Source organism: Microtus ochrogaster, linkage group LG1 (assembly GCF_000317375.1).
Source record: "Microtus ochrogaster isolate Prairie Vole_2 linkage group LG1, MicOch1.0, whole genome shotgun sequence".
In the NCBI taxonomy this organism is placed as follows: Eukaryota; Metazoa; Chordata; class Mammalia; order Rodentia; family Cricetidae; genus Microtus; species Microtus ochrogaster.
The window spans coordinates 11,518,745-11,530,698 of NC_022027.1; the positions used below are offsets into that span (position 1 = coordinate 11,518,745).

At 40.8% G+C, this 11,954-nt stretch overlaps 1 protein-coding gene across 4 annotated transcripts in view; it reads right to left on the bottom strand.

The window, feature by feature from the left end:
• Positions 1–11,954, bottom strand: part of Cobl (cordon-bleu WH2 repeat protein) — a 221,182-nt gene that overhangs the window by 121,640 nt on the left and 87,588 nt on the right. For 2 of the 4 annotated variants that reach the window (XM_026785115.1, XM_013350756.2), the window contains exons 5-6: positions 7,078–7,175; positions 3,811–3,885 (exon numbers count right to left, since the gene is read on the bottom strand). In XM_026785115.1, the coding sequence (XP_026640916.1) occupies positions 3,811–3,885; positions 7,078–7,175 (173 nt within the window). The remainder of the gene's footprint in view (positions 1–3,810; positions 3,886–7,077; positions 7,176–11,954) is intronic. The other 2 variants (XM_026785116.1, XM_013350757.2) reach the window with 1 other exon arrangement.

Genomic DNA, 11,954 nt, shown 5'->3' on the forward strand with positions numbered 1-11,954 from the left:
GATAAAAACAAATGTTATATGATACCCCCCCAGAAAAAAGAGTACCCACAGATTAGCCAGCACAAGTGATGAATAAACTTCCAAAATGTTGCCATCTAATAGGTAATGAGAGCTTGCAGTGAGTGTAATCATGACTAAGCTATGCTCAATAATTTACATACCACATACGCCAGTTTTCTTTCAATATCGCCTATGCGTTCCCATCTACGCATCAACTTCTCTATTCTAAACGCCCTCTCCCACGCAATACGTGGAGTTTTATAGATTTATTACTAGTCTCATATTCATATCGTCTCCCCCCCTCCCTTTTCTTTCTCCTGGATTGCTTCCTTATGGCTTTATTCTCCATCCTGTCATTCAAGATGTTTTCCCCTACAGTCCAACTTATCGAATTTCTCATTAGCACATCTTGAGTTTGAGCCACAGTTAGAAAATTGTTCACGTGTTTTCTGCTGGCCACATGCCTGGTTTCAATACACACACTTGGATTTTGATCTCTGGATTTGCTGTGTATGCTATAAAACATGCACAATTTTAATTTTTCTTCATGGTCATTCCCACCTGCTCTGCTGTTGAGGGCTTGCTGGATTTTATTCCATTCTCCTGTACAGCTGATCCCTTCCTATTGTGTCACTCGACTACCTATTAGAGTCTTCTTCAGAGCTTCAAACGCTACTTGAAATAATCAAAGGGTTTTTCAGGTTTTCTTGGCTATTCCTGTTTTTTTTTTTCCAACTAAACTTTATAATTAGCTTAATTAGTTCTAAAACAAAACTTAACTGAAACAATGGTACTGAATCAGTCTGTCCACGAATATGGCCCCTGCTTCCAAATAAACAGTTTTATTGTTACATATATTTGTAGGATCTTAATTTTTTTTCAAAACTGCTTTAGATATTTCAAATGAAGTTTTTGCTTAGATTCTGTCACCTATGAGTCAACCATCCATCCTTTATCCACTTATCCACCTTTCTATCTACTAAACTGGTCAGCTAGCCATGGGCATCATGACTAGGCTCTTATGCTCCTAAGCACACAAAATCGCTCACCCAAATTAGCAATGCTTACTGCGAAATTAAGCTACCATTCAATGATATAGAAAGAGTTTCTACTTGGTTACATAATAGCCTCAAACATGTGAGATGCCAAGCCCTTGGATATAATAGGTTCCCCACTCATGTATAAGCAGTTTGTTTATTGAATGTGTGAAATATTAGAAGACTTTCTTTTTCAACATCTCCGGGATAAAACAAACTGATGAAAGACAAGCTCAAAAGACTAGTGAGTTTATAGGCATCAAAAGCCATCCTCTGTTGATTTAAGTCTGTCTAATAGCAAAACAAACATAATGCCTGGCTGATTTGATTAGTTCAGATAGGAACTTACTTGAGATTACAACAGAAGAGGGTGCCTTAAAATCCTTACAGAATTCTATTCAGGCTGGGCTGATTTGTATGGGAAAAGGCACGAACAAGTGTATGTCCCTGTTCACCCAGGCTCAGGAGAGTTTCTGGGATTGTATTAAATCCTCAAAACTGCAAACATTCTTACTTGCCAAAGAGAAGTGGCTCCAACAAAGGTGGAAGCGCATTAATAGGAGGCCATTGAAAGGAGGAAACACTTAAGTTCAGAGCACTAAACTTGCGTTTTCAAGTGCATACACAGAGAATTAGTGCGTCTCAGCACAGCTGTGGTTAGAGGCAGACGTGACATAATTACCTCGGGCACATATTTATTTATTTCCTTGAATTTAAAAAATGTAATCAGGCTTTTGTACTTAAGGTAAATTTGACTTTTTCTTAGGCCAATAATAAGGGCTTCTTGCTCCAATTAATTTAGATAACAGGCATTTCCTACTCTCTGAAAGAGCTAACTTTCACTAACCCCAGTCCTTGACAAAAAAATAAGCCCAAGGTCATTCTCAAATAAAATCTCACATTTTTAACAACAAGAAAGGACTTGCACTTCATGAAAATGCAAGTCATTAAGAATCTGTTTGCAAGAATTAGTAGAAAGTAAGACTATTATAAAGATTTCAAGACTCACAAACATAAGGTTAGAAACTACTCATTGGTAAAAAGTAAAAAAAAAAATTGTAAGTATGACAAGCACTGGATAAATACTGACACAGATTTTTCTTCCTTTACACCTCCCAGAAATCAGTGGTTCCAGGGTGACCACAAATCTGATGGCTCCCAAGTTTTGGCCATGAATAAATTTGGAAGACAATATTTGTTTACTTTTGGTCATAGGTCACTGTGCCTTGGGGCACGTTGTCTGGAAAGACATCAAAGAAGTAAAAGGTGCTGATGTGACAGAATCGCTCTACCCTTAGAGACTATTTATAGAAAATGCTCCGCAGTTTGTATCAGTGGATGTGGAAAGGTGTGCTGGATTAATACTGAGGCTTTTCTGGGTAAGTGCAATAGGTGAAAGACAATCCATCTTTCACTTTATGAAGAAATGTCTTTGCACTCGGCGGTGCTGGCGCACATCTTTAATCCCAACACTCGGGAGGTAGAGGCAGGTAAATCTCTGTGAGTCTGAGGCCAGCCTGGTCTACAGAGTGAGCACCAGGACAGTCAGGGCTGTTATATAGAGAAATTCTGTCTCAAAAAAAAAAAAAAAAAGAAAGAAAGAAAGAAAGAAAGAAAGAAAGAAAAAAGAAAAGAAAAAGAAAGCAGAGTCTTTGCAAGAAAAATTTACTTCTCATGTTTAATAATTTGTTATCAACAAATGTAATATTATTATATTATCTTGAAAATTTTTAAGTTATAAAAACTTAACCTACAAAAATGTTTTCTAATTTAAAGCTATATAACCCCTGAAATAAAACAAATCTTAGATGGCTATTTCTCCACCAGACTTTACTTCAAGTTGCTATTAAATGTTTTAAAGCATAAAGCACACAACGGATAGATGATTTCACATAGTGATCGATGTGAAACTCAGAGTGACAATGTAAAATTATTACTGATACAGAAAGTCTGTCCAGGTAATTAGTATGTACATGTATGCATGTGTGTATATGTGTGTGCATGTAAGCATGTGTGTGTGGGATAATGAATGTATTAAGTAGAAGCCGGAAGAGCACACTGGCCGTCCTTTGTCACTGACCATTTTGTTTCTCTGAGACAGTGTCTCTCACTGAACCTGGAAACTTCTATTTCAGCTAGCCTGGCAGGCCAGTGAGCTCCCAGATCCTACTCATTTCTAGCCTCCAATCTGGGGTTACAGGCAAACAAAGCAGCCATACCTGGCTTTATGTGGGGGTGCCAGGCACCGAGCCATCTTCCTATGCCCTATCTAGACAAATTTTAGAGGTAAATGTCAGATCTTCACTAAAAACATTCAACATATAAGCACGTATATGATGCAATGAATTATACTGCTGCAAGTATTTGAAAATTATAAGGAAACCTACTAGGTGCCGATTATGAAATGTGGGTAAAATGGAGTTTGAGGAGATTTCCTTCCTGGTTCTGTGTACAAAATGTAGTTACAGAGCTCACTAAATATTAGCTCTGGGTAGCCAGTGGTTATAAACTATCAGCCTACTCCTGGTAGTATGAGTAAAACTTTAGAAAGTGTAGGTTCACCTAATCTAATTCAGGGTTCTCCTGCCCATGCTCAGTGGAATAGAGAACAGAAGCCTAAATACCGAATATTATCCAAAGAAATACAAGCAACCACCCGCTGCTACTACAGAAACCAAGCAGAGGAGCAAACGGAAGCTGATCTGCAGTTTTGTTATCTGCAGTGAGAAGTCCCGCCTAGCTAGCAGAAGCACACACTGAATCAAGTACTCACGTTCAAGTCACCTCCAGACGCTGACTTCAAGGGGTCCTCATCACTATCTGCACCCGACAGCCCGAGATGCTCAGCCTAGAACACAGACATGCACCCCACCATCAACTCCAGGGACAATAAGCTCCAAGGAGAGCAGGCATCCTTAGCAGCTATTAAAGCAAAAACACTGGCATGGCAGGGCCAAGCTTCTCAACAATGGAGAGTGTAGAGAACACAGCAATACGATTCTCTTCACCTTATGAGATGGAATGCTGTCTGAAAATAGCTCCTAACCAAAGCACTCCCTCACTCCAAATTCACACTGTTGAGTCCACAACTCATGGGAACAACGCCACTTTGTCCTTTTTCACTTCCCTGAATGCATTTCTTCACTTTAGAAAATACTTAATTTAGAAACAATAGGGGCCATGAACTGACAAGTTAGGCCAGCAAATCAACTGATTAACTAGGTCTTGAAGATTTCCCAGTTTTAATCTCTGCACAGTTAATGAACTGAGTGTACACAGAAACCATTTATCAAACAGCTAATTCCCTTCCTATCCATAAAAGGCAAACAATAATACATCACCAGCCACACGATCAGGTAGGGAGAGCTAATTAGAAAATTCAATTTCCTGACTGCCTAATGAGAATCAGGGGACATGACCCAAGAATTCACAATTTCGATTGTATCTTAAGATGATACTTGGGTATGTTTTGAAAACAACTGGTATAAGAGAATAAATGATGCCATAGTAATACAAAATTGGTATGCATTAATAATTAAAATATAAAACACTGGACCAAAATTATGTCCCTTTAAAGTTATACACTTTATTGACATTTTCTGGACATAACATTCACTCACCAATAAACACCTTATTCTTTCTTTCTTAACAGCAACACACTAGAATATAACTTCAGTTTGAATGCTTTTGTAAGTCCCTATTCTCAGATTTTATTCTATACTGAGACATGTATATGCCTGTCTGTCATCATATCACAGGAGTTTAAGAATCATTTTAAGGTTACTTCACATGCTTTTTGTAGATAAGGAAATAGAAAGTTTTGCTAAGCATTATGTGAATGAGTTATTAGCATAAAGGACTTAGAAAGGTGTTCTTTTTAACATTTATTAAGCTATAACTGACTGAATTACAAAGGCACAAGTTGCTTGGCCATATTGACCTGTATATTGCGATGATAATTCTTCTCTCCCAGGTCTTTAGGGATACTAGGTAAGGAAGTATTTAGCATGCAAAAACCTCCAACTATAACAAGGAGAGAGTCAAAGTGCTAGGAAGTGTAGGCATCAGACAAACACACACACACACACACACATATAAATACGCAGAGTGGGTAACCCAATAAAGACAGGCTGAGTCAGTGGAGGTCTAGAGCAAAATATACTTAAATAAGGCAGTAATAAATGAAAGATGAGGTATATAGAAAGTGAAAAATGACTTGGAAGTCCAAGACAGAAAAGATGAGGTCCTTATATGAACAGAGCAGATTGTACCAGCACTGCCTTTTACTGACAGTCATGGGTTCCTGGTGTCAGCCCCTTTTTAATTGTCAAAAGTTATATGGCTGTCTCTAAACCTCAAGCTTTGGTGGCTGCCTTACTGGCTAAACCAAGTGTATCTTCTGGGGTTAGCCTCACAGAATGACAGAATTGCAGATCTAAGGTGAGGGATGGGGAATGGTGGTTTCATTATGAACTGATAACCAAAGGAACAGCAGAAAATGCAGTTCCAGCAAGCTCATCTAAACAATACCAGGGACAAAAACACAATTAAGAGCCCTAAAGAATTTTGATTCTTTAATTTAATTTATACTTGACATGAGAGGAAAAGAGGCCAGGAAAGGAAGAGGAAGAAAAGGAGTAGGGGAGTGAACTACCCAAGGCTAAAAAGATCTCACTAATGAGACATAGCCTGAGCACAAATTCTCAGCTAACACAGAAAAGCATGGTAAGGAGCACAAAAATATACAATTATATAGCCCATCATTCACAAATCAGAATGAGAAAACCAGCCCAAGGTGTCACAGGAAGGAGGAAAAGACTGTGAGATCTCTAAAGACATGAGGGTTTTGCTGTTAGGAGTTGGAGTTCTATGCAGCCTATGCTTAGTGGAAGGCATTGGGTGCCTCCACAGCTGGACAGACCCTGGCATCATTCAGGCATACTGGCAAAGCAGGTTATGTTTCTAAGCTTTAGCACCATCACCAGCAACCACAGGGAGAATCATAATTTTAGGGTTGCAGGTTGAAGAAGGAAAGAGCAGGAAATGTCTATGTAGCATAGAGGTACAAGTCTGCAAAGTAGAGCTGAAAGTCTTCCTCACTCGTAAAAAGCCTGTGCCAACTGAGAACATGGTATTAATATTAGTTACTTACATTGGTCATTTCTTTAAGGAAAAAAAACCCAACACGGTGTGTGTGTGTGGGGGGGGGGGTGGAATATGTGTTCGTTACACACATGTGTCTGGTTTTCTATAAGGAGCTGGGAGCCCAAACTCAGGTCTTCATGCTTGCACAGCAAATAGGCTTACTCACGAAGCCATCACTCTACCCTCAACTTTGGATGTTTGAGTCATAATTATTGGCAAAGAACAGACATTACATGATAGTAAAATACACTTATTAAAAGAAGAGTGTTAGTGTGTTCTTTGCCAAGTAGCTAGGCAGTATTTACATTTTTGAGGCTCTTCTGAGTAGTGAAAAGCAACAAAAACAAACAAAAAGCCCATCACTTTAACTCTTTGTAGTATGACTTTAAGTTATTGTACAATATTACATCTATAATACACATATCAAGAGTTATTTAACGAAGAGTATGAAGATCAAAAACAACTTACAGTGTTCAATGATTTCATGTCATGGTAAGAAGGTAGAAAAATTTAAAAACTCTAGAAAACAGGCCAGTTCCAAACAAATACAAATGGTCTTGAGTGCAGCCCTCCCAGACTGCCTACTTTAAGTTGGAAGGGAGACTGACCAGGTATACACTTAGTAAGGCCAGACTCACTCATTCATATGCCTATGAGCTGTGTGCTGAGTCTTGCAGCATGCCGTGAGAGTGTGGGCACCCAACAGGGTGTGGCTCACCTTGATCTGGGGAGTCCAGAGGTTTACCACTCTACCAATGACTAAACATCTTTATCTGAAATAACTGCCTGGAGCACAGAGTGAAGGGTCGGTCAGTATTGTTGAACAGAATTCTTTAGAAAACTCTCCAGATAGGCTCACACCTTTCACCCCAGAGTCACGCGCACATGGCACTACCTTACTGCCGCTCCTTTTATTGACTTTGAAAAATCCCAGAAACTTTTTCTTCTCTTTATCTGTCTCATCATTGCCAAGTGATGATTTCCTGAACATTTCTGGAGAAGAAGGAGAAAAAAAAAAGAAATTGTGTTTTTCAGCATTTGAAAAAGGAGATTAAGTACTTCACTTGTTAAAGCCTTAACGGAATCCTTTAATCTGTTAGTTCTAAGGAGAAAGTCATCACGATTTCATTCAAAGCCTTCGGCGCTACCTCAAAGCCCTTTGGCCCACAAGAAATCACATGGAGTTCTTACACAGGTTTTTAGTATTAAGGCGGCATTTTCTCTGAGAGTGGCTTGGTCCTTGTGGAAGATGAAAAGAAGCAAATCAATGGAAGCTCAACGGCGATGCTCTTCAAGAGAAGGCGAAGACGAACTGTGTCATTTTACATTTGCTAGCAGCTGCATTAAAAAAACTTAACTATGGTTTTACCTAATCAAAAATAATCAAAATATTACAATTTTTACCAGAGTTAATGTGAACGTGACTGATCTTTTACACTTGCTTTGGTACTGAGTCTGCAAAGGCAGTGTTCACCCAAGACTGACAATTATTTTTCTATTTGGACTGACTGCTGAAGTTCCAAGAGCAAGAGGCGGCCTGTTGCTGCTCAATCAAATTATACTGCTGTAAGATTTGTGACATGTGGGAAAAAAAAAAAACAATCTGCCTTATAAGCTATAAGCAAGGTTTAAAAATGCTAAATAAAACATGAACCACCCTGTTCTTTCCTAGAACATGGAGGAACAGTGCAAGAGATTTGGGTACTATTTAAACCAGACCTCCAGGGGTACTGGTTATCATTCTTTCACCATAATCTTTCTTCAATATTCAATTAAAATCCAGTTCATTTTATTTTACATGTATTAATGTTCCCTACAATGTATGCTTGTGTTCTGCATGCAAGTGTGGTGTCCACAAAGGCCCAAAGAGGACGTCAAGTCTCCTGCAACTGGAGTTACAGATGGTTGGGAACAGCCATATAAGTTCTGGGAACCAAACCCAGGTCCTCTGAAAGAGCAGTAAGTGCTCTTTACCACTGAGCCGTCTTCTCTCTAGTTGCAAAATATTTCCTTTTTAAAATTACATTCTCCTATTTGCTTATTTAGGGCATTTACCCTGCCCTTATCTTCCAACACAATGACAGAGTTGGGGAACACAAAAAGCAAACAAAACCCAAAACGAAACAGGTAATTTGTAAAGGGTAGAAAGATCAACTATCCCAGATCCAATTGCAGGCCAGCCAGACCTCGAGACCACTGGTGGAAATGCTTCCTGGTGGGATTAGACAACCTGCCATGAGTATATCAACCCCAAAACATCCATTAATGTTTGTATCTAATAATGTGTGGTTTCATTATCTAAGTTAAAGAACATAAAAGTCAATGCATTTAATAAATTTGTAATGAAATACTACTCTCCATTCAACAAAGCTAAACCCAGGCCCAGTGATTCTTAAGCCATCCTGCAGGATGCAGGGCCTTTGTCCTATTTGGGCAAGCCAGAACTCTTAATGACATGCTTCTAAGGAGATTAGTGGGCTTTGCATCACACAGCAACCAAAGGACTTACTCACGTGATGCAGTTGTACAAATACGCATGCACACATAATTATTAGTTAGTCACATCAAAACCATCACGCAGTGTGGAACTAGGAAGAATAAAATACCTTATAGTACAAAGTAATATCATGTTTATGCATTAACATGTATATTTCTAGTTTATACTGTTTTTTACAGTTGAATGGTATATGACAAGGATGTATTAAAACTGATAACACTGTAGAACCCCATAGACAAACAAGAAAGAAAATATGTTGCTGTCATATAGGCCAAACTATAATACCCATGAAAATGATAGATTGTAAGCTAGCGGAAGTTTTTGTTTCTTGTCATGAATAGAAAGTGACTAGCCACAGGACTGAGGGCACCCCATGAAGAAGGGTCATGTATGGTCCTGGCACCAGAACCATAGTGTTTGGAGAGGTGGCATCTCATGCCAATGTCTAACAACTGTATGGTGCAGCAGGGCCTCAAAGTTTACACCCCCAACCTGGGCCTCAAACTGACGGTGTATTTCTAAAGGCTTTACCGATGGATCAGTGAGAGGTTCCTGACACTAGACAAACACCACAGAAAGGCTAGAGCCGAGCATCAGAGATCTCCACATTGGCATCAGGCAAAGTCTCCCTAGACACCTCGCTGTTCTGCCCGGGCACTGGGCTGTGGACAGACAGCTTTCCCTGGAGAGATGTAGTTTGAAAACTGAAATCATTTGAATGATCATGCGTGTGAACATTGTACTTATTGTCAAGGCTCACACTTAATCTCCAGGAAAGCAATCCCTATTTGGACACGTTAAAGTGAAGGACACAATGGCAAGAGTGAGCTGAGAGGCACAAGAGGAGGAGAGAGTGGAAATGCCCCCGAGTCTAATCCAGAGCACCTCTTTGTCTAGATGGGGAAAGTGGAAATGTGGCAGTTCTATGACCAGAAAAAGGCCACCAAACAAGACCGTGGAAGAGAGAACACGTGTGAGTTCCCACATGGTCCACCTGGGCATTCTCATCATAGCCTGTCCCTAAGGTGCAGACACAAGGCAGTAAAGGAGGATGCAGTAAGTTTACCTCTCTCCAGTCCCAGTCCACCCAAATCCCCAATCTCCCAGAACGACGAAAGCCTTCACGTGTCATGAGCATTCAGAACAATGGTGTTCCTTAAAGAGAATGCTTGTGCACGAAATCCTGTTGTTGATGAGGAAGGTCAGCTATGGGTTGGCAAAAAGGACACACAGCCCCATCACTCAGATCACCCATCACAACTTTGGGCTCCACGCAAATGTTGCGTTTCCTTTCATTAAATGCTTTTAAAATAAATCATCATTTATTATGTTTTAATAAATATTTTAGCAAAAATGATAAACTTCCTGCCAAATGCAGAAACTCACCAGAATATTAACTTTTCTAATATGTATGTTCATATGGGAATGCGTACACTCTAAAAGGCTCATTAAAACCACAATACATATATGTTTATGTTTGTGTATGCTTATGCAAATATGCACAAATACATGCACGTAAATATGTTCACTCTCTTCATATATATGAGTATGTACATGTGTATACACAGAGACTTTCCAAACAAGTGCCAAACTTGAACTAACCCTTTGCATACCTATATTCCTATGACACAAGGGGTTTAATATCAATCCCATACTGCTGCATACACTGCAGCATGGAGGACCGATCTGGGCAGGAAGCACAAAAGTCAGAACAACAGACAAGCCAAGGCAAAGGGACCTGGTGTCATTTTAGTACTTCCAGCTGAAGTTCTGAGCCACAGGCTTCAACAGTCTCAGCCATTTCTACGGATTAAAGCAACACAGCAAATTCTCACATAGGTACATTCTTGTCTACAACAACTGGGAAACTAAAACCTTAAACCGTAACCTCATGTCAACCCAGCAAGCCTCCATCCCATGCCCGAGGGGCCTCAAGCCAAACTCAGTTCCTCGGGGGAACACACACATCACCTCCGTGCACCCTCCCATCGGCAGCCATGCAGAGTGCAGCCTGTGAGCTCACTGTACCTTGATAGCTCAGGGAAGGCTCGGACTGTGTTTTGGTCAGAAGAACTGGAAAAGGCAGGCAATGAGAGGGTGAGAACAGCTTGGAGGTTGGCAGCAGCCCAGACCAAAACTCTAACTACTCCCTCAGCCTCAAGGGTGGGTTACAACACCCACAAAAGTGACAAGGGCATATTCAGCTGGCCTCTTTCTGCAAGGCTGGACTCCTTGCCCCAGCACAGACTGCTAGACCTGCTGTGAGCACAGGGGGCAGCAGAGCCTTGGGATTCTTCAAGCATGCATCAGAGTCCAGATGGCTGAGGCGTTGGCCAACATCATTTAAGCTCTTGCTGCTGTCTCCCCTTTCTCCAGCAGCTGTAGGACTGGAGGAAAAAGGGTTACTACCTGCTCCCCACCCTCTTGCAAAGGCATCCCAGGCAGCCCTGCCGATAAGCTTCAAAAGAGAGAAGGGTCCTCCACGACACCCTCTGGAAAATGCGCCTCTTTTCTTAGATGTTTGGTGGTTAGCAGGATGAGATGACAGACATCAAAACAGGCATGGTACTGGTGAAAGGCATACGCTTGGCTTTGGGCTGGGAGGTGTCCCCACCACAGGGTCAGGAGATAGATTGTCATGGCAGAGAGTGAGGTATTCTGGGTCTTTGGAGTTCTGGTCAAGAGTGGAAAGGTTAAATTGGTGCATTTTATGTTTTGAAGCTCCCCCATGACCATGCTAGAGCTGTGTTCAGTGTCCTGGCCCTGCTGAAGGTGTCAGCTTCCATGTCTCAGACACCTGTGAGCAGCGGGGCTTCTCCTTAACAGAGAGGCAGACTTAATGGGACTTTGCCAAAAAGCAGCTTGGCATCTGTTCTTTAAGATATGTCCAAGTGAAAGTGTGTAACAGAAGTCTAGGTGTTCAAGCCTTTCACTCTTACATTCCTTTCCTTTCTTTTCTTTTTTCTTTTTTGGATTTTCTTTTCCTTTTATATTAGAAGACACTTCCCCCCTCTAAAACACCCTATAATCTAAGTTTAAACATAACCAAACAAACATACCTTCAGCAATTGGATCTGTGTTGCTGACATGGGGAGCACTTCTGTCTGTGCTGCCTACACCGGGAGCACTCCTGTCTGTGCTTCTAACCTTGGGAGCATTCCTGTCTGTGCTTATGACCCTGGGAGCACTACTGACTGCTTCTGACACTGGGAGCATTCCTGTCTGTACTGCTGACACTGGGAGCATTCCTGTCTGTGCTGCTGACACTGGGAGCA